General features: G+C 37.3%; 1 protein-coding gene and 1 pseudogene across 1 annotated transcript in view; both read left to right on the top strand.

The window, feature by feature from the left end:
• The first annotated feature begins 448 nt into the window (after positions 1-448).
• On the top strand, positions 449-11,259 carry LOC115737998 (annotated as a pseudogene).
• A 1,193-nt stretch (positions 11,260-12,452) lies between these two features.
• Positions 12,453-23,155, top strand: part of LOC115737937 (midasin) — a 40,499-nt gene continuing 29,796 nt past the window's right edge. The window contains exons 1-17 of the mRNA XM_048283494.1: positions 12,453-12,724; positions 12,815-13,149; positions 14,583-14,667; positions 16,256-16,533; positions 16,652-16,843; positions 17,079-17,248; positions 18,973-19,082; positions 19,178-19,297; positions 19,485-19,563; positions 19,787-19,909; positions 20,000-20,075; positions 20,147-20,243; positions 20,342-20,476; positions 20,555-20,611; positions 20,689-20,865; positions 21,047-21,172; positions 21,261-23,048. Coding sequence (XP_048139451.1) covers positions 12,620-12,724; positions 12,815-13,149; positions 14,583-14,667; positions 16,256-16,533; positions 16,652-16,843; positions 17,079-17,248; positions 18,973-19,082; positions 19,178-19,297; positions 19,485-19,563; positions 19,787-19,909; positions 20,000-20,075; positions 20,147-20,243; positions 20,342-20,476; positions 20,555-20,611; positions 20,689-20,865; positions 21,047-21,172; positions 21,261-23,048 — 4,053 coding nt within the window. The 5' untranslated portion in view covers positions 12,453-12,619. The remainder of the gene's footprint in view (positions 12,725-12,814; positions 13,150-14,582; positions 14,668-16,255; positions 16,534-16,651; positions 16,844-17,078; positions 17,249-18,972; positions 19,083-19,177; positions 19,298-19,484; positions 19,564-19,786; positions 19,910-19,999; positions 20,076-20,146; positions 20,244-20,341; positions 20,477-20,554; positions 20,612-20,688; positions 20,866-21,046; positions 21,173-21,260; positions 23,049-23,155) is intronic.

A 23,155-nucleotide genomic window follows, 5' to 3' on the forward strand; every position in this document is an offset into this window, starting at 1 on the left:
AGAGAATTAACACCTTTTCGGATACGAAAAGGTGTATTTTTTTCTCATTATATATTCAACTATTTTGCTCATTGTTCACAACTTCTAATTTCAATTTTTGTCCTTTCCAAACAAGAGAAATACAACATTCGTTTCCAATTGTTTCCTAGAGAGTTCTCGGAGAAATATTAGAATTGCTATCTAATATTTTCGCTTGAGACTCTGTTGTATCTTGGAGGATTTTTGCCGAAAACCATTAGCAATGTTGTGGGCAAATAATTCCTTAAAGAAAGTGCTATCACGCCTTAAAGTCTGATTCCTTTGTTTATCCCATTTGACCATATTTTTCCAACAATTTTAAGGAATTATTCGTTCAACAATGGAGTCAGAATCAATCAAGGTTATAAACCAGGATATGGTGAAACTGGGCCGGTTTGATGGCAATAATTTTGCTCGTTGAAGAGACAAGATGATATTGTTTCTCAACGCCCTGAAGATTTCATATATCCTCGACCCCAATTTAATGCCTATGGAGGATCCGGTGCCTACCATTGAAGGAGGAGAACCTAATACAGAGGTTGAGATGGCAAATAAAGCTCTTGCCCTTGTTGAATCTACTTGGTGGGTCGATTACGGTGCAACCGTGCACATATGCAAGGATCGATCAATGTTCAAGCACTTTGAAGAGACTGTTGAAGTGCATTTTCAAGAGGTTGAGATGGCAAATAAAGCTCTTGCAAAGGTTACTGGAAAAGGCACAGTCATTTTAAATTTTACTTTTGGAAAGATGGTTTATCTTCTTAATGTATTATTTGTACCTGAAATCGGGAGAAATCTGGTTTCTGTTGATCCGCTTTGTAAAAGGGGGTTTCGGGTTTTGTTTGAGTCCGACAAGGTTACCCTATCGAAAAATGAATTGTTTGTGGGAAAGGGTTACGTCAATGATGGCATGTGTCAACCGAGTATCAATAATAATATTGTGTCTTCTGCTTATGTTGTTGATTCTTCTCATTTATGGCATAATCAATTAGCACATTTAAATTTTCGCTATTTACATAATATGAAAAAGTTAGACTTGATAAATTTTAATGGAGAATTTGATAAATGTGAAATATGTGCTAAGTCCAAGTTAACAAAAAAATCATTTCCTAGTGTTAAGAGAAATTCGAATTTGTTAGATTTGGTGCATAGTGACATATGTGACTTCAATGGCATGATAACACATTGTGGGAAAAGGTATTTCATTACCTTTGTAGATGACTGTAGTAGATAATTATATGTCTATCTCATAACATCAAAGGATGAGGCGTTTACTATGTTTAAAAAATATAAGGCTGAAGTGAAAAATCAATTACAAAGGAAAATTAAAGTTCTACATTCGGATAGAGCGAGAGAATATTTTCGAAATGATTTTTCAGCCATTTGTGAAGAACATGGTATTTTTCATCAAGTTTCGGCATCGTACACTCCACAACAAAACGATTTGGCTGAAAGAAAGAATAGGTCTTTAGGAGAAATGGTTAATTGTTTGCTTTCGAATTCAGAGCTACCAATTAATCTTTGGGGAGAGGCATTGCTTACTGCATGTTACATTCATAATAGGATACCATTCAAGAAAAATAACTTTAGTCCATATGAAGTTTGGAAAGGTAGAAAATCAAACTTGTCACATCTTAAAGTATGGGGGTGTTTAACATATTACCGAATACCGGATCCTAAGATAACAAAACTTGGCCCTAGAGCTATGAAAAGTGTGTTTCTTAAAGTTTATAGGCTTCTTGATTTAGATTCAAATGTCATTGTAGAATCAAGATATGTTGAATTCTTCGAGAATAAGTACTCTCTTGATTCTGAAGTTATTGAGAATAATGCTCAAATACAACATACAAATAATTCAAAACCCATAGAAACAAACATAGATTCTTATGGGAAAATAACAAATGATTCTGAAATCATGATTGAACCTAGGAGAAGTACTAGAGCAAGAAAATCAAAGGATTTTGGTCCAGATTTTATCACTCATGTTTTCCTCGTAGAAGGAAACAGAGATAATAATGTGGTAAATAAATATCCATAGTATTACATTTAGAATGTGATCCTAAAATTTTTAGTGATGCTATGTCTTCTAGAGATGCTTCTTTTTGGAAAGAAGCTATAGATGACGAAATGGACTCGATCATTCCCAACAATACTTGGGTATTGGCGGATTTACCAAAAGGATCTAAACCTATATGATGCAAATGGGTTTTTAGAAGAAAATACAATTTCGATGGTACTGTCCAAGCTTTTAAAGCTAGGTTAGTAGCTACAGGGTATAGACAAAAAGAATGAATATATTATTTTGATACTTATGCTGCTATAACATGTATAACATCTATTCGAATTCTTTTTGCTGTAGCATCCATTTATGATCTCTGTGTTCATTAAATGGATATTAAAATTGCTTTCTTAAATGGAAATTTAAATGAGGAAATTTACATGGAACAATCAGAGGGTTTTGTTCTTCTTGGAAATGAGAGGAAAGTATGTAAATTGGTCAAATCTCTTTATGAGCTTACGCAAGCACCGAAACAGTGGCATGAGAAATTTGATCCAATCATATTATCTAATGTTTTAAGCATAATAATGCTGATAAGTGTATATATTCTAAATTCACTAAAGACTATGGTGTTCTAGTTTGCTTATATGTTGATGATATGCTTATCTTTAGAATTAATATTGCTGGAGTCATTAAGACTAAGAAGTATATAACTTCAAATTTCAAAATGAAAGACTTGGGTGAAGTAGATACTCTCTTAGGTATTAAAGTTAAAAAAACATAGTGGAGGTTATTCCTTGAGCCAATGTGATTATGTTGAGAAAATGTTAAATAAATTTAAACATATTGGTTTCAAAGAAACAAGTACTCCGTATGATACTAGTGTCAAATTAAATTATAATCTTGGTAGAACAGTAGCACATCTTGAATATGCGAGTACTATAGGGTCTTTAATGTATGCGATGTATTGTACTAGACTTGACATTGCTTTTTTTTGTGTGTAAGTTGAGTAGATACATTATCAATTGAAATATAGAACATTGGAATGCGATTACTAGAATCTTTGGTTATCTTAAGAGAACTAAAAATTTAGGATTGTTCTATAACAATTATCCGGGATTATTAGAATGATACACCGATGCTAGTTGGATTTGTAGTGTGGGAGATAAACATTTTACTTCTGGATGGATCTTCACGTTAGGTGGATGTATTGTTTCTTGGGCGAGTAAGAAACCAACATGCATAAATCACTCAACTACGGAATCCGAATTTATTGCTTTAACAGCAAGTGGGAAAGAGGTTGGATGGATAAGAAATTTGTTGATGGACATCAAATTATGGCATAGTCCTATGCCTCATATTTCTATTTATTGTGACAGTCAAGCTACTTTAGCAAAGGCTTATAGTAGCATTTATAATGGTAAGTCTAGACATATCAGTCTAAGACATAAGTACGTAAAACAATTGATTCAAGATGGTACCATAACAATTATTTATGTGAGGTCAAGCAAGAATCTAGCGGATCCCTTTACAAAGGCTCTTCCAAGAGATGTGGTAAAGGTGAACTCAAAAGAAATGGGGCTGAAACCCTTTGATTAAAATCACCGATAATGATAACTCGACCTAATATTAGCACATCACTAGTTATAAGGTTTAATGGGTAAAAACAAGTTTCTGAAAGTGATTGTTTGATGCTGACATTAGCCCGGACATGAGAAGTCGGTATCGTCTGTTACATTTTAGATGTTGGGTTATACTCTTAATGAAGTATAATATGATTTCATAGCGTTTTTATTAGTAACAGAAACACGTGGTAATACTTCACCTATAGGTGCTTAGAAGTGGTGTTGCTTCTTACGAAAGTCGAGATTACTTTCTAGAGAGCTCATGAAACAGAAACAAGCACAAGGCCATAATAGTGCTGAGTAATTATGAACTTCTCGTTGAAACAAGAGGTTAGTATATGTGCGATATGTCCGATTCTATTATTTGGAGTAATAAGTTGAAAGCCAAACTATTTGTAACTTTGATAGAGTTTTGAGATACTTGCACTAAATAAAGGTTTAACTCGAAAGAGACCTTTATGTAGATATATTAATCTCATGGAACTATTGGTTGTATTTTTTAAGAAATTTTATTTTTTAATTTTGTTTTACAAACAAAGTAGGGAATTGTTGGTGGTTTGTTTGTAAAACAAATGAAGAGGTGTCTTGTCCCACTTGACAGTTATTTTATTTGTGTAATTGATGAAAGGGAACAAAGGTTGTGACTATTCAATTGGTGGTTATTTTCTAAAACACTTTTACAACCTTTGAAAGGTTGTATCTATTCAATTGATGGTTATTTTCTAAAACACTTTTAGAACCTTTGGAGTGTTTGTGTCTGTTTGAAAATAACTACCGATTCAAACATGAAAAGGTGTGATTGAATGTATAGTTTCGAACATGAAGAGATATGTTTGAACAATCGGTTATTGGACACGAAGAGTTGCAATTTTTAAACAAAAAAAACTGTTTTCGAACAATGAAAAGGTATAAGAGAATTAACACCTTTTTGGACGTGAAAAGGTGCGTTCTTTTCTCATTAAATATTCAACTATTCTGCTCATTGTTCACAACTTCTAATTTCAATTTTCGTCTTTTCCAAACAAGAGAAATACAGCCTTCGTTTCCAATTATTTCCTAGAGAGATCTTGGAGAAATTTTAGAATTGCTATCTAATATTCTCGCTTGAGACTCTGTTGTATCTTGAAGGATTTTTGTCGGAAACTATTAGCAACGTTGTGGGGCAAATAATTCGTTAAAGAAAGTGCTATCATGCCTTAGAGTATGATTCTTTTGTTCATCCCCTTTGACCATATTTTCCCAACAATTAGCACCACTTATTAAATTCAATCTTCGAACCAAGTATGACGGGATCATTTATCAAGTGAAAGACTAATTACATCCGATCGCCCGGAAAGACTGATTATATCCAACCATCCAATACCTTGCCTTTCAAAGAAGGACTTTGAAAAATCTTTTTATTTTTGGGTTGGGTTGGGTTGGGTTGGTTTGGGGGGGGGAGGAGGGGGTAAAAATTCACGAAAGCAAAAGTCTTGAGTTAAAAGGGCACGCTTCTCAAGATTTGAAAACATTTTCCGAAAGATAATTGTTTTTCTTGTTTATAAAAAATGAATGAATACAAAATTTCATACCTTGCTCACAAAAATAGTTAGGCAAAAATAATTTCTTACTAAATTTTGAAATTTTTTTTTAGAATTAGTACAGCCATGTAAGGATCGACTGATTACACCAAGCTTCATTGTCGTTATCTTCACCTCTCCAATTTCTTGTTTTCCTTTAACTTTCTTGTTATAATAATTGAGATTAAATTATGTTAGTTTGAATTCTATAGATAGATTTATGCGACATCCTTAGGCATAGAATCAGTAACTCTTTTTAATATGAAGATCGCACCTTCTTGAAATGGCAGCTGCAACTTCAGTTTCTAATGGAGACACTGAGTTCAACTGAACCTCACTACATCAAATATGTGAAGCCAAATAATGTTCCGAAACCTGCCATATTTGAAAACGTCAATGTCATCCAATAGTTACATTGTCCCGTGAGTAGACAATAGATTGCTTGAACTTCACTTTATGTGTCCTGTCTTGACTCTTTTTTTTTTGTTGGTAAAGATGTCATGTCTTGACTTTTATTTTTAGTAATGCCAATAATATTGTAGATCTGTAGTAGGGCGTCCTTGAGGCAATTAGGATAAGTTGTACTGGATATCCTAGCAGGCGGACCTTTTATGACTTTCTTGATCGCTTCAATGTTCTATCTCCAGAAGTTTTAGAAGGAAAGTAAGTACCAAATCAACAGTTGGAGATCTTTATAAAGTATTTATTGCATGTCAAAACATTTATATCAGTGACCATTCTCAAGTCTAATTATTAACACAATAGGCCAGGGCTTTATCGAATAGATTAAGCTCTTATTTTATATTTACAGGAAACTATGAGTAACTTCATTGGAAAGATTTTTGGTATCAAAGCATGTTACTTTTACCATCAATTCTTGCTTAGTTTCCATATATCTTCTGGAAGTTCTTTCATATCCATATTGACTATTGGTTTCTTGAGAATTTTCTTCTATTAAGTTCCTTACCTACCGTGTGTCTTGACAGATTGGGAAGACCAAAGTTTTTCTCAGAGCGATTCAAATGGCAGAGCTAGATGCTAGGAGGTCTGAGGTGCTTGGAAATGCAGCCAAGGTACTTTTCTTATTATTGCCTCGAATCAAACTTCCAGGCGGTATTCGTTACTTTTTTTTCGTGGGTCCAGATTTCACTGTCCATTACATTTGTGAAATCGTCGTAAGATCTCGAATAAGCTTGGAAATACCGGAGCTGCATGAGCTAATGGTAGGGGAAGTGAGTTGCTGTATTTAGTACTTTACAAATATATACTCTTTTGAATTAATGTTAAGCGGCCATTTGTTGCAAAAGTTAAGTTGTGACAAACCAATAGTGAAAAGAAAGCATACGCTTAGACTCTTCCTGCGAGAGCCGAGCCTACATGTGATATACAGGATATGGTTGTGACCACAACAAATGAACTAATGGGGAGCACAAACACGATAGTAAGAAATAAGGAGATTTAACATCATGTGGAGTGAGTGTCAAGACTCAAACTTGTTCTGTGCTCCAATAATTCAGTGGGCGACCTCTTGTCTCAAAGGTTTAAGCTGTCGGGAGACGATTTTGCGAATTATTCAAGCATATTCATGATAAAAAAAAAAAGAGGAATAATAGTTTTTAAATATATTCTCTCATTTTGGTCTTGGAAAGTTGGATGTTTTGACTCTTCATATCACTTGATCCCTTATGATTGTCCATTTGCCCAATCTTAGTTTCATTTTTGTCTTACCTTCTGCAGGCAGAATGGCTCGTGAACTTTATGAGCAGTTAAGACGAGAAGCTGGAGCACTGAAGATTCAGAAGAACTTCAGGGCCTTCGTTGCAAGAAAATCTCACTCGAAACTAAGGTTATGTACTGTCGTATTGCAGACAAGATATAGGGGAAAGATTGCTTGGAGTGAGTTCAGATTTAGGAAACATACCAACGTTTCCAGGTATTGCTGGCTTATGAGGATTTTTATAGGTTTTTGGAATATATATGATAGTCGATGATGGTGGTATCTCCTTGGCATTCAATGACTTTTCTATCGCTTTCCTAAGAAAATTATTGCTTTCTGCAAGTACCATTGAGCACATTTTATATTGACAAAAAAAGAATTCTGGCAGAGATGCGGATCAATAGTCAATTGAATTAGTGATGATCATTATTGATCTCATATCCTGTCTCCTAATCCTTTAGTGGCGTTATTTTTTTCCTTATCTAGTTTAGTTTTATCTAATTAGTAACGTTCTTATACCTTTCCTTGTTGGGTAGGCACTGTTGATAAAGTAGACACAAACAGCAGAGAACGTAAAAAAAAGCTACTGCTCTTGCTGAGAGGCCAAAACCAGTGAGTTGATGAAAAAGCTTGAGGATTCAGAGAAGAAGGCGAATGAACAACATATTTTAGTGGTAGAGGTTCATGAAAAAGATGCGGAAAAATTTGGACAATTTTGGAACACTTAAGTAGGTTTAAATGGAGTGTTCTTTTGTCTGTCTCCATCCCTTGTGTACCGGGTCTTTTGTACAATTATGAGTGGTGTTAGTCAAGTACAAACGCCTAGTGAAATTTAGTCATCTATCTTTTTTGAAAATTTGATTCTTACTTTTGAGAAAATTTCAAATAAAGGCCCCAAGTAAATTCATTTTATCAAATAAGGGCTTGAAATGGACTTTGCTTAAAATAAGGGCTCGAAGTGCCCTCTTAATTTCAATAAAGAGCCTAACAAGGGGCCTTTTGTCTTTTTACCTTTTTTAAATTTCTTTTGTTTTGCTTTTTTCCTTTTTTTCTTTCTTGTTTGCCCTTTTTTCTCTTCCATCTTCTGTCGCAGGTGGCCGTGGGTTGGGTGAGAGGGCCGGCGTCGAGACCACCGGGGAAGGGAAGGTCATCTTCCCGTCCGACCGGATATTGAAACCATGGATAAACGCCAACTGCCCCCTCTATCACATCGGGATATTCTGTTGAAATTTGTTTGAAAAACAAACAAAATATTGCCTTTTTTGCATTCCACATAGGATGAAAGGAAGAGAGCAATTCACTTTATTAGTTAGAAGACTAACATTGTCTTTCAAAAAAAGAAATGGGCAAGTGGGCTACACCCCACTATACCCGCATGCGGGTGCACGTGTGATGGTGATTTTAACTTCTCTAGAAGCAGGCCTATTGCTGCTTGTCTCATATTCAAATGCCTTCTGCACTGGAGATCATTTGAAGTGGAGAGAACTGGTATTTTTGACCGTATCATTCAAACAATCGGCGCAACAATTGAGGTGTGCTACAATAATTTTCCTCAAAGGACAACATTTCCCAAATTGCTTTAGGATGAGCATGTGTTGATTCTGGTTCAGTGTGTGCATAATGACACAAACTATATGAGTGAGTAATGTGTTTGTGTTGATACCACAAGCCTTCTACTTATCCCATACAATTTCTTACTTAAGGTGGAGGATAACAACAATGTAGTGGCTTATTGGTTGTCCAATGCGTCAACGTTGCTGCTACTATTACAACATACAGTAAAAGCAAGTGGAGCAGCAAACTTGACTCCACAGCGGCGAAGGACATCAGCTTCTCTATTGGGAAGGGTGTCTCAAGTAAGTACACAAATTTCTCTCCCTTTGCTTAGCTTTCAACAAAGGCTTCAGATGTTTTCCTCTAGATTCCTTCGTTGTGTCTCCAATAAGAGAAAAGTTCTTTAGTCTTGAATAACTAATGTTAATGTATCACCACAGCTTCTGGCCCCAAAAAGGGCATCCCACATAGCTCTGTGCTTGCTTTATATACCTTAAGTATCCCCCCACATAATGGTTGGGCTTTCGGTTGGAAATTCTAACAACCAATCTCCACAAAGTGTTGGGTTCTCATTTCTTAATGGTCGGATGCTTGGTGGCGTTGACGACTTGCGACAAGTTGAGGCCAAATATCTAGCTTTCCTTTTCAAGCAACAACTTACTACTTTTCTAGAGAAGATATATGGATTGATTAGAGATAATCTGAAGAAAGAGATCTCCCCCTTGCTGGGACAATGTATTCAGGTAATCCCTGATTCTTCCTTCGTTGTAACAAGCTACCTTGAGATCGGCTATCCCCCTTGTGGAGTCTCCTGCGATAAGAGTAACTAGGCCCTAATTCAGTTACGTTTTTAATCAATCAATCTCATGTAGATTTCTTTGAGCATACTAATTTATTAACTTTGTGTTTGACTAAGGGAGTCTGGTTATCAAACAATATTCTTTGCGAATGAGAATTTTTGGCTGCTACATCATAAGATGCTCTAATGGAACTCGGTAGTCCAAGAAGTAGCTCATAATTTGTTTCTCTTATCAATGGAGCAACAAAAATAACATATTAGAGTAATTAAATATTAAACCACGCATTCATCTAATAGCTTAAGCTTTTAGAATAGTTGGTAGTGGTTCCACAAAATCTCATATGGTATTAGAGTCGGTGTTGTCCGTGTATGCGAGCTCACCCTCCCATTAGCCAAATTCCACATTCCGCTCGTAATCTGGTTTGCACATGAGATGGAGTGTTGAAACTGTTGTCCCACATCGCCCGACAAATATGTCCATGCTTATTATTGGGCAACAAAAACCGGACTAAGCTTGAGGGTGAGTGGTTAGAATAATTAAATATTAAACCACGTCTTCATTTAATAACTTAAGTTTTTATAACGGTTGGCGATCTCACAAAAATCTCATAATGTGAAGTGTCATTCTTGCGAGATTTTGCGATATCATTGTTAACTACTCTAAAAGCTTAAGCTTTAGATAAATGCATTATTTAATATTTAAATATTTCATCAATTCTCGATTAGATCTTTTTGTTTAAATAAATCAAAATTCGGCTTTGCAACTGTTGATGTACGGCCTGAATAGTGTTTAGCAAATACTGTCAACTTATGGCGAACAAAACAGTCCAAAGGCATGTAAGGTCAACTTAACCATGTTTTTGGACCCAAAAAAAAAAAAAAAACTTAACCATGTTTCAGTGTCATGAGCAGTAATCTCTATGCTACAGTCTCCGCGTCTTTTAACACAGCCCTCCACTGTACTTAAGAAGTACTTTTTGCAAGTGTAGGCACCTAGAACATCACGTGCCAGCATGGTGAAGGGGCGCTCTCAGGCCAATGCTGCCGCTCTTAAAGCTTTAATTGCTCATTGGAAAAGTATTGTGAACAGCCTAAACAATTGCTTGAAGCCGATGAGAGCCAATTATGTGGGTGACGTTTTCAACTCAGATGTCTTGAGATGCTGTCTTAAAGGCATGAACTGCTTGAATGTTTTTGTATGTGCAGGTTCCGGCATTAATCGTCCGAAAGATTTTCACTCAGATATTTTCATTTATTAATGTCCAATTATTTAACAGGTAGTTGCACTTAATGCTCAATCCTTACCCATTGCCCTGTAACTATTGAAAAGCTTAAGACTGCATGTAGTGAAGGTTGAAAACCAGTATTTGCAGTCTTCTGTTGAGGCGTGAATGTTGCTCCTTTAGCAATGGGGAGTACGTAAAAACAGGGCTTGCTTGCTGAGTTAGAGCAGTGGTGCCATGATGCAACCGAGGAGGTGAATATTCAAGAGTTCAGCAAGTTTTTTTTTTTTTTTTTTAGCTTTCCGAGAATTCTATGATGACATCTACTCTACATTCAGTTTGTGGGATCAGCTTTAGATGAGTTAAAGCATATGAGACAGGCAGTTGGCTTCCTGGTTGGTTCATTCATGTCCTTGTTTTTTTTTTGTTTTTGGGTCGAAGTTCGTGTCCTTTAATATTATTTAGAAGTTCAATTTTCTATCAATCATACTAACTTGGTTTAAAAATTTAATTTTTCTGTGGAATTAGGTCATACATCAAAAACCAAAGAAGAGCTTGAAAGAGATAACCAATGATCTTTGCCCTGTGAGTACCTCTACCTGACATCTCTCTCTCTCTCTCTCTCTCTCTCTCTCTGTGATGACACTTGGCACTTTTTTTCAGGTTCTTAGCATTCAGCAATTATACAGGATCAGTACAATGTACTGGGATGATGATTCGAGGTACCAAGAGAGCTTCCAACTGGCACACATGCCTCGCGCTTAAAATTAGCTTTGGCACATTTTTTGCAGTTAGCACTGAGATATGTACACATTGCCACATAGAAGACAATAAAATAAGAGCTAATAGCTAGTTGCAACTAATTCAAGCAGAGTAATATTTTTTTTTTTTTTGCATGAAGTAGATGCCGCACTCAAATTGCACTTATTCGTATGGAAATTGAAGATATGATAATGCATATAATTCTTACAAAGTAGCATTAGTACATACCGTACACAAATTTAAATCATCAAGAGTCAAAAAGTACACTCCATTTGTGAATTAAGTAGATGCATTCTAGTAAGAATTATGTAATCCTGAAAATTTCATGCTCATATCATCTACAAAAAAGCTATCTATATGAATCATCATACTTATCTTACACTGGTACAGTCGTGATGGGTACTCAATTAATTTCTTATATGTTTCATGTGAATAAATAAGAAAATTCAAATTATTTCAAAGTTTAATCTCTTTAGACATGGAACTTTTTTGGCATCGTTTGTTCTTTTGTTGTCTTCTTAATAATAACGAGAATTGCAAAATTCAAATTATTTCCATCCGATTGCAACTTCTAAATGACTAAATTGCCCCGAACCAATAAGTTCAACATAGAGAGGCAAAAAATTTGATTTTGTTAATTGATGTTCGATAACAATTACTAGTCCTATAACAAAATTTCCTACTTTCATGTAACATATACCGCACTTTTCGAATTCATGTTCATACTAATATTCGTTTGCTGAGAATCCTTCCACGTTCGTCTCCAATAGGTCATGCTCGTGCAAATCCAGGAAAAAAAAATTTACAAGAAAAAAATCATGTCTTCTCGTGGGAGCGCGTGGTGGAACTCCAAACTCCTAATTAATAACGCGCATATCCGACCCGGGTCGGATCATCTGGCCAAGAGAAAAGAGCGAATCCACGAGAGGAAATAACCCGGCCCGACTTCCTTCCCCCACCCCCCGCGCCGACCCGCCGAACCGCCAAAACGTCTGCAAATATATAAAAGCGGTCGTTAAACCCTAAACCCACGAAGCAGAGACAGAGAGACGGAGAGCAGAGACAACTTCCGAAAGCTTCTGGATTCTGTACCGCCCTTCTTTGGCCCTCCGTTCTTGTTTTTCTATATGCTGTCTTTGTTTCGTCCTGAGTTCTTGTGTTTGTATTTAGTTCGTGTCTTTTTGATCGTAGGGGATAAACCGCTTCGAGTGATCGATCAGGCGAGGCGTTCGACCATTGATATCCTCCCTGTTAAAGCCGGGAAACGCAGCATACTCCTTAAATTAATTTTCAATTTTTGCAATAGATTATTTTGGTTTTGTGTTGTCAGCATTCCTTTTTAATATACAGCGTTAGAGCTGAGATGGCGCTAGACGGGAGTTTCAGTCTCGAATTTGCGCTCAAAAGGTTTCTAGCGCGCTGCCCTGAGCTCAGAAGCAGGCCGCGGTTCGCCACGCTGGCGAGGGAGGTAATTGATTCTACACCGCAGGACTTGAACCGGAGTTTCTTTAGGAATTTTGGAGTATTTGTGTCATGATTTTGGTTTCTGTGCTCCCAGGGAAGTGTGCTACCTGAGGATGAAGTGATCGTTTTGGTGGCTGATATATTTTTGCACGATACCTACACAATCCCATTGATGGGGTGTTTTCGGCCTATATCACGAAAAATTGTGGAAAAGGTGGTGTCTTCCCTTCGACTTGTGACTAACTTAAGGTCCAATTCAAGCTCCATACAAAGAGAAGTCCATGAAGATAATGAAATTTTAAAAGGAGCAGAAGATTGTGATGATAACCTTATTGATTTTTATGTACGAAAGGGAGAGGGTTTGAATCTTCACGAGCTTGCTTGCCTGGCTTTCTGTCGCGCACTTGATTTGACTCCTTTTTTGTTGGGGTATGTCAACATTTATTTTTCTGCTTCATTGTGTGCAAAGTCCTACGAGCTGTGCATTCCTAAACTCCACTTGGTATTCATTTTGCTTGAGTGAGAAGAGAATTACTTATTTAATTGTGGAGTTATGAATTATGATGTAGTTCGTCTATGATCCACCCCTAGTTTCTAGCCACAGCACATACTGAGGACAGGGGAGTGAACTTCATGTTCATTTATAACTGTCTGCATGAGTACGCCTTTTAGATTATTTATTTCCTTGTAGAACTAGTCTACTATGTTAATTGACTCTGCCGATAGAGTTACATTTCTTTTCCTTACCCCATGTAATGGGCTTTGTAGATGTCTTCTCCTTGAAACAGAGCAGACTGTTTATTTGGGAATTGACTTGCAGCTTGCTTTACTTTTGCATTAATATGGACCACTGCTGAAGTAGTTTCCACTTATTAGTTCGGAAAGCTTCTTGTAATGAAATCTGCCCCAAAGGAACTTGACTTGCCCTGGAATTGATTTGGAGGGTCAAGATTCCCTTATGAGTTGCCTTCTCCAAATGGGAGGCTGTATGAGGGAGTACTCTTAGCAACCGACAACCTTCAGAATAGAGGTCTTGAACTCAAATAGATACTTTCCCTTTACAAGATTGGCCACACCCTTATTCATTGCTGTGGGTGAAGACTTCTTAGGATTGATGTGTTGGAACTTTTAGGCATTTATTTGGTCGAGGTTTCTATGGCTTAGGAAGAACTCTGGGTTAGGAAAGTACTTGTTTTGTACATAAAAGAAGAGAAAAGACAGTTACTTTCTACTATTCCTTTTGCGACTTGGTCGGAGGGAGAGATTTGAAGGTGCTTGAGAGAGTCTAAGGTTCTTGATGTGTAGAATAGATTGCAGGTTTTGAACTTTTGGTTACTGAATTTCCACTGTTCGGATTAGAAAATTTATTAGAAGTGGTGGATTCTTGTTCTTTGTAAATTTGTTTTGCTCTTGGCATTGTCCTTACAAGATCTTTTATTCAGCGTTGCAATAAAATGAAATGGAATAAAATGGCACTTCTACACATTGAACATGATTAAAGATGATTATTCAGTCTGCTAGATCCTCTCACTTTCTGGCTTGAAGGATAGCTGAAATGGATGCGAGTCCCATGACTTAATAAAATGTGATGACAATTTGTCCTTAACCTGATGGATTGTTTCTTTATCTTTACTGAAGCAATTTCCGGACTTCATACTTGTTTTCAGTGTAAAAGGAATTTGGTTTAATATTGGCTATGATAAGATAAGAGCAGTGGATGTTTTATAGTGCTTTCTGTTGATGCATTCCATTGGCGCATGATAAACTTTCTTGCTGAAGTTGTTATCGCTGCAGATCTTATAGCAATTGCTGAAAGGAGCTAAATCCTATTTCTATCTTCGTTACCTTCTTAATTTCTGCAGGTCTTTATTGGAGTATTTTAAATTTGCTCCACCACCTTTTCAGCGTATTTTGGAAGGAGGGAGAACTTTGGATTATCCTCGCAAGGTATTTCATTTTTTTTTTTTTTTATGATTTTTCTGCAATGATCATATAATCTTTTTGTGTGGGTGTGTGCTTGTCTGGTTTTGGAGTCTCGTGGCAAGGGAAATTGAAGTTGGTGGGTTTATCTTGGTTGTTTTGGAGTATTTACTTCGGATGGTTTGTTGGTAATTTTGCATAGGGGTGATATCCCCATGGTACCTTTTTATTTTCCTTGGAGCCAATTTTCCTCCAACCGTATCTCTGATTGGTGAGTTACAAATGTGGACATCTCCCACCAATCAGAGTTATGGTTTGAAGAAAATAGAGCCCTTCTATTGCTTTCAAATGAATATAACATTGGTGAGCCAGATGCAAGTGTGAGGATGTTCAGGGACATACAAAACTGTGAGTCCTAGATTGTGGGGCATGAAGATCCTTTTAAGTGATAGTCTGCTTTTTAGTGACTAGTCTGGTTAGGGTGGAAGATGGTTCTGTAATGCTACTTGGATTAAAGAATATTGTGTGATTTTGCGGATATTTGCTTGGGCTGTTTAAATGCAAAGGAATGAGGTCATGATGTTTTTACGGGCATAAGCCTTATCTGCAAATCCGGTGATGGAATCATCCATGATTGTTAAGTAAAGGTTTGAAAGCTTTGGGTTCTTTTGGTTGATGATCTATGATTATTTGGGGTTGGGCTTTGTTTGGTCTACTCAAATCCAATGGTCTCGGCATTGGAAGCTAAATGTCCTTGTTGGTCTGCTTGGATTTGACCGATTTGTTTGAGGTAACGTTTCTAGAGCAGGACTAAATACAAAGCAATCTCATAAAAAATTTTGATATAAAAAATCTACTAATCTAGATCACCATTTAAAAGATCTTGTGATTACCACATAATAAGCATTTTTATCCCTAGATTTAAACTGTGGATTGCCATTAAATAACTTGATGTTAGGATATTCATGTAATAAAATGTCAATATTGTGCACATAAATATCCTAGCATCAAGTTTTTGAGTTTTTGCTTTGTGACCTACTGGGTTTCTATTGTTTTACATGATTCTCTTTTTAATCAGTTAGTAGTATGGAGACATATGCATTTCATCTTGCTTACTGTCCAGATATGTTGCTGTGTATTTAGTAATCAGAACCTATTCTTTAAAACATCCTTTCACTTCAGTAGAAATTCTTGCTCTTTTAGCTATGGCTAATTCATGCATTCGGCATTTTGTGAGCATGGAACAATCTCATTTGTTTTAGTTATATTGGAACATTTGAAATCTACTGTTCATTGGGGAGATTGTCCCATGCTGCCGGAATGTATTTCATGCAGTGTCAAACTGAGGCGAAAGCTCTCAATAGTACATGCCTCAATTCATGTCATCCATCTAGCTTATAGTTTCATCTAGTATGGCCTAAGCTGTTGTCATGCCAGCTTTGATAAAGCCTCATAAATTTGCACATTTTTATTTAGCTGAAAACTTGTTATATTTCCAATTTTTTATTACATCGTTTGCTTTCTTTTGATTTTTATGGTAGTAGTAAATAGAACTAGTTCAATGTGCAGTCCTAAGTTTCTCCAATGATGTTTGGTTCTTTATTCCCTCTTCTAGGCTGAAGGTCGTCTGCTACATGTTGTGCGAATATCTTACCGGATATTGCTGGCATCACCTGGGGTGTTCTCTAAGCTTTGGGATTGGTCTTGTTTCATGGATCTTGCACGGCAGTCATTAAGCTTATTGGGCGGCAGTAAATCGAAGCAGGAGAAGGAGGATATAGCAGATTTAAGATGGTGTATATCACGAATACTATCAGTTATTCTTAAATGGGGGGATGCAGGAACCTTGGATCTTGATGTTGGACCTAAAGAAGGATTTGAGTGCCTGCTACGGTTGGTTGACTTCTTAAAGAACTCATCATAACATATATTCACTCTTAAGTAAAAACAGTAACTTATTTTCGCGGAAGATTTTCCATTGACATTCTTACTTTGGTTTGTTAATCATCAGCTGGGAAGAATTTTGTTGGGATGTTTCGTTGGAGAAAGCAGGCACTTATATTGAGCCATCTGGGAAAATAGAATCAGATGAGATGGTTGATGTCCATCAAGAGTGTTGTCTAGAATCCCGTGGTTTATTTTCCCTGGGCTCGTCGCCGTTCAGCTATAGTGAGGCATGGCCTCGTCAAAGGCTCGCAACAGGGTAATGTACTGAAGATTTGATATTTTTCTCGGTATTTGGTAATTTTTTGCTAAATTTGTGAACTGTGCTGCAAAATTTACTCAGATTTTTAATCTCATTCCTAGGTAGGTTTGGCCTCACTTATGGAATTTATTTGTCCATCAACTTAACAAATTATTTATGTGATGTGCCTCAAAATGTTTGATAGAGATGTTGCTTCCTTGAATGTGTTTCATATTGACGTGTTAATATTCAGGGATGATGAAGCAGTTAATGCACCATTTGTGTTGACGTCGACAACAAAGAGAAGTTTTCAGATGGTCCTATTAGCAGTCTCCCAGAGATGGCCTGTTCTTCTGTATGGTCCCACAGGTGGAGGCAAATCTGCACTTGTTAGCAAGTTGGCTTGTGACAGTGGAAACCACGGTAATCTTCACTGATTGATTTTGCAATTTGCAATCTCTGGATTTAACTAAATTTGTCACCATGAAATACAAGTGGTAAATGAATTGAAGAACCTGTATTATTTGAAGTACTTATATATTAATTCTTGCGAGTGCAAAAGGCGCATTTCTCCATCGTCGCCCATATATAAAACTTACTATTGTGTGATAACATTGGCTGTTGTGTCTGTAATGGTGGTGTGTCTATGTCGGGGTTAAGAGTTTGAATTTTTTTGTTAGATTTTGATAGGGAGCTCTCCTCCTTGTTGCAAAGCAACAAAACAGCAGCAGCCGCTTCTCTCCCTCCCCTCCCCCCCCAAAAAAAACCTAACACCGCAAGTCTCCTCTTAAAACTGTCTCCCTCTGAATTTCACAGCCTGCAATGTCTGTTTGGGCTTGCTTCCTGGCTGCTTCTTTCTTGACACACTCTCTCCCCCGCTTTCCTCCCTCCCTCCCTCTCTCGTCTATTGCACATGCATTAGCATTAGAGTACACATCACGAACTAACATTCCGCTTTAAGTTAATAGCAAATTAGTGAATGCTTTATCTAAATACTAACTCCAATTTATACTAGTTAATTTTATTTGATCTATTGGATAATATTCCCAAAACGTGTAAAAAAACGGTTCTATATCTTCACACATCGAAATTTCATCTTTTATAGGCATCCTCAACCATAAAATTCGTTCTCAGATGAGTTGTTAAAAGTAGATTGTCGTTAATTCATAAATCATCACTGTCTCTGCTATCCTATCTTACTCTTTGAGTTCCATTCATTTGCTTGGCTCTTTTCAGAGCTCCATTGTGTCAGTCAAGGTCTTGAAGGCTTGTTGTAACTGTAATTAATAGTGTTGGCGCATATTATGCTTCTTACGTTTCTCATGACTTTGACTCTTCTTTTGTGTGATTATTTTTTGTGAACATGAAATTTCCCAGTAGTGATGTTCATGCTGCTTTCTCTTATCCCAAGACTGGCTATCAATGAACAAAAAGTCTAGTTTGTTATTACCATTTTAGGCTATAGTAGGTTCCAAATTCTAGCGCCAAAATTCGCGAGAATTGGATTTCTTTTTTGATTTCTTTGAATTGAAAATGACAAGTGGGTTCGTAAATTTTGTTATTGAATTAACAGTAGTCAGAGCAGATAGTAGTGGATGATTGACACTGCACTGTTAATAGTTAACGCATTTACTCAAAAGATGATACTACTGCCGTTTTCCCCTTTCCTTTAGAAAGAAAAAGCATATGAAGTTTTGTTACTGGAGGTAGCTCGATAATTCTGGTGACTTTCCTCCAATATAAAAAAGTTTATGTAGATTGTTAGGGTAAGTTCTTGAGGATTAGCTTTTACTTTTGGTATACCTGCGCAGGGAACTTGCTTGTGGTATAATTACTGGTTGTCCCTAAAAATTGGATATTGGGAAATTTGTTATAGATTTATTACTTGCCCACAAGTTGTTGCAACTTTAATGGTAGCAACATTTTCAGTTGTGGAATATAAGGTGCTGACTGTATCTCCTTTGTCAATTCTTCCTTTTAAGTTTGTTTGGGTGGAGTTAATAAATCTATTTTTTTTTCTGAAGAGAGGAACAGGAAGTATCCTGTTTTCCTCCAAGATGAATGGTTTTACTTGATAGTAGCAGCAGCAGCAATTTGTATTGGTACTTTTCCAAATATGTTTTTTCTCACACTCCTCTTCTTGTCAGTCTTATACATTCAAATGGATGATCAGATTGACAGCAAAACGCTGATAGGAAGTTATGTATGTACGGAGAAACCGGGTGAATTTAGATGGCAACCTGGATCACTTACTCAGGTTTGTTTCACTCAAGAACATCACATCTCCTTTCTGTGAATATGCACTTCCTAACTTCAGCACTTATTTGTGGATGTGTGTACTTCTGTTCCTAGGCCATTCAAAATGGACTTTGGGTCGTCTTTGAGGACATTGACAAAGCACCATCTGATGTGCACTCCATCTTGTTGCCTTTGCTGGAAGATGCAAGATCTTTTGTAACCGGTCACAGTGAGGTAATTGATAGAAGTAATATCCCATGTTAAGATAGAAAGAGATACTTTGTTTTAATTTTATGGAGGATTTCTTACTACGTTTTTGGTTTTCTTTATTAGCTGCGTTCAATTTGAAAGAAGTTGTCTGGAATAATATTTGAGGATCTATTCTAATTGGAACATGTTTAATTGATTTACAATGATGCAGGAAATAACCGTTGCGGAAAATTTTCGACTTTTCTCCACTATTTCAACACCCAGATTTCATGCATCTTCTAGTACTGGAGGTTTGTGTTATGACGGGTTCGACCAGCTTCCTTTCGAATTCTGCAGAACCATTGAAAAGCAACAACTCCTTTTTTGACTTACTTGACTTAGTCTGAATGACTGATTTTCTAGTGTTATTATTTGCTTTCTCTTTATATACGTTGGAGATTAAGCAGTCAGATGCATACACGTGCACAATGGATATCTCAGCTGGATTTTAAGTTAATTAGCTTCCTCATGTAGGCTTTAATTTCCCTGGGACTCTGTGGAGGAGGGTTGTGGTCAGGCAACCAACTCCTGAAGACTTACAATGTATGGTGAAGGCATGGTATCCAAGATTGGATCCTCTTGCTGAGAGGCTAGTTGGTAAGCTAAGTAGCTATATGAAATAATGTGGCACTTCCTTGTCTCAAGCAGTTTCAGACTGAATATTCTAGTTGGATGATATCCGTGCAGAAACATTTCAAAATGTAAATGCTGCGATCATGTGCAAAATTGGGGACTCTGTTTCCGTTGGCAGGTTTTCGACAAGGTAAAGAACTTATCTTGAAGCTGTAGATCAAAGTCATTCCAATAATTTAACGGGAACTTTTTGGGTGGCAGGGATCTCCTTAAATGGTGCAAGCGAATAGAAGGATTAGGTTTTAGCTTAATGGATGACCGGTTATCATCTTACCAGTGTCATTGTATTTATCAAGAGGTCTGATTTGAACATTGTTTTGTGGTGGTCCCTACTTTATGAGCTAGATAACCTGTGTAGTGGGAAACAAAATTTCATCCTTTTTTTCTCCTCTCCAGGCTATAGATGTTTTTACAGCTTTTTCAACATCAGCTGAAAACCGGTTGAAAATAAAGAAAGACATTGCACGACTGTGGGGAGTTCCAGTTTCGGAAGCTGAGAGATTACACCCTGATATGAAACCTGTAATTCAGGTTAGATTGAGACAACTGATTGTATGTGGTTTTCTTGCTGTTTCTATTGGCAATTTTTCATATCGGCTGTTATTACAGGATATGCTCTCTGAGCTAAGAATTGGGCGTGTCACTCTCCAACGAGCTCAAAAAGCTGTAAGTTGAATATTCTTACATGCCTTGCTTAGTTGATTTCTTTATTGAGGGTCAATAATGCCATGTCCTTATTTCAGCTACACTATGGGAGAAAACCATTCGTTGAAATTCGTATATCTCTGCATGCGATTGAGAGAATAGCATGCTCTGTTAAGTACAATGAGCCTGTGCTCTTGGTTGGTGAAACTGGTACAGGGAAAACCACACTTGTACAGAATCTTGCGTCACGATTGGGCCAGAAACTCACTGTTTTGGTATGTGGGAATATCTCTCTCTCTCTCTCTCTCTCTCTCTGTCTGCGCATGTGTGTGGGCGTGCGCATACTTTGATGCGCGGTGACATTGGTAGTCTTATTTACTCATGAAATCTGTTTTCATCTTGAATCTGCATATTTTCTCCCTCGGCTGTGCTAATTGCATATTTCCTTTGCTTCAGAACTTGAGTCAGCAAAGTGATATTGCTGATTTGTTGGGAGGATTTAAGCCTTTGAGTGCACACTATGTATGCATCCCTCTATACAAGGAGTTTGAGGAGCTGTTCTCAAAGACCTTTTCGGCAAAGGTATTTTTACTAAGGTTTGCACGTGTTGCTTCTTTCCTTATTCACTGCTAAAGCAGATGGTTGATGCTGTTTGTATGCTGATAATTAGGTTAATCTGACTTTTCTGGATAGTTTGCGAAAACATCTGAGTGATAAAAACTGGAAAGTTTTGTTGAATGGTATGCACAAGGGCGTAGATGCTTTGAAGCAGTCAAAAGTGGAAGATTCTAGACATGGGAAAAAGCGGAAGAAACCATTGGATGAGGAAGTGGTCAATGCATGGAATAATTTTTCTATGAAACTTGAAGCAGCCCGTGCGCAAATTGGTGCGTCATCTGCTATGATCTTCTCATTTGTTGAAGGAGCTTTTGTACATGCTCTTAGGAATGGTCGGTGGATATTGCTTGATGAGGTCAACCTGGCTCCTTCAGAGATTTTGCAGAGAATTACCGGAGTACTTGAAGGAGAAAATGGGTCTCTCTGTTTGGCTGAGAGAGGTGATATCAGCTACATAAAGAGGCATCCCAACTTTCGCATATTTGCGTGTATGAACCCAGCAACTGATGCTGGGAAACGGGAATTACCATATTCTCTGCGCACTAGATTTACCGAATACTTCATCGATGACATCTTGGATGAGGAGGATCTGACTCTATTTGTAAATCAATTTTTGGAAGGTGGACCTTCGAAGAGAGAACTGGTAGATAAAATCGTGCGTTTTTACCAAGCTGCTAAAAAAGAGTCGGAGGAGAGGCTTCAGGATGGGGCTAATCAAAAGCCACAATTTAGTTTAAGGTCCCTCTTCCGTGCTCTAGAATACACAAGAGAGGCAGAAAAGAAGTTTCCCTTTGAAAAAGCCTTATATGATGGATTCTGTATGTTTTTTCTCACTTTGTTGGACAGACCTAGTGGCAAGATAATGAACCAAATGATTTTGTCATACTTATTGGGAGGGAAAATGCCCGGACAAAAACCATTTGGCTGTTATGTGACAACCACGGAAGAGCCTGTTCCCAAGGATTTTTGTGAGAGTTATGTCTTGACAAAGAGTGTCAGAGAACAACTTGGAAACTTGGCGCGTGCTGTTTTCATCAAAAGATATCCTGTCCTTTTACAGGGTCCCACTTCCAGTGGGAAGACTAGTCTTGTGCGATATCTTGCTGCAGTAACTGGTAATGAATTTGTGCGCATCAATAATCACGAACACACAGATCTGCAGGAGTATTTAGGTTCTCATGTCACCGACACTAGTGGGAAGCTTGTTTTCCATGAAGGTGTTTTAGTTAGGGCTGTCCGCAATGGTTATTGGATTGTTCTGGATGAGCTTAACCTAGCCCCATCTGATGTGCTGGAAGCATTGAACCGATTGCTAGATGACAACAGAGAGCTTTTTGTGCCTGAATTGCAAGAGACAATCAAAGCACATCCAAATTTTTTGCTGTTTGCAACTCAAAATCCACCAACAGTATATGGGGGACGTAAAATGCTTTCTCGAGCATTTCGCAACCGTTTTGTGGAGATTCACGTTGAGGAGATTCCTGAAGAAGAGATAAGCATAATCTTGGAGAATAGGTGCAAGATTAGCGGAAGCTATGCGAAGAAGATGGTTGAAGTCATGAAAGATTTGCAGCTGCACCGGCAGGGTAGCAATGTATTCGCTGGAAAACATGGATTTATAACCGCTCGTGACTTATTTCGTTGGGCTAATCGGGTTAGGTTTCAAGCAAACACTTGTGGGGATTGCTTGTCTTCAAAACATCGCTATGAGGATCTAGCTAGAGAAGGTTATTATCTTTTGGCTGAAAGATTGCGGGATGATAATGAGAAATCTGTTGTTAAAGATGTGCTCAAGAAACATTTTCACATTGCGCTTGATGATCATAACTTGTACAAGCAGGTACTATTCTTCTTCTTGGGCATGATTGTACTTATACGACGCATTGATGTAGGTGCATGTGTATGTAATTCCTGTAATATTTATATTATGCTTACTCTGAATTGGCA

Source organism: Rhodamnia argentea, chromosome 8 (genome assembly GCF_020921035.1).
Source record: "Rhodamnia argentea isolate NSW1041297 chromosome 8, ASM2092103v1, whole genome shotgun sequence".
NCBI lineage: Eukaryota > Viridiplantae > Streptophyta > Magnoliopsida > Myrtales > Myrtaceae > Rhodamnia > Rhodamnia argentea.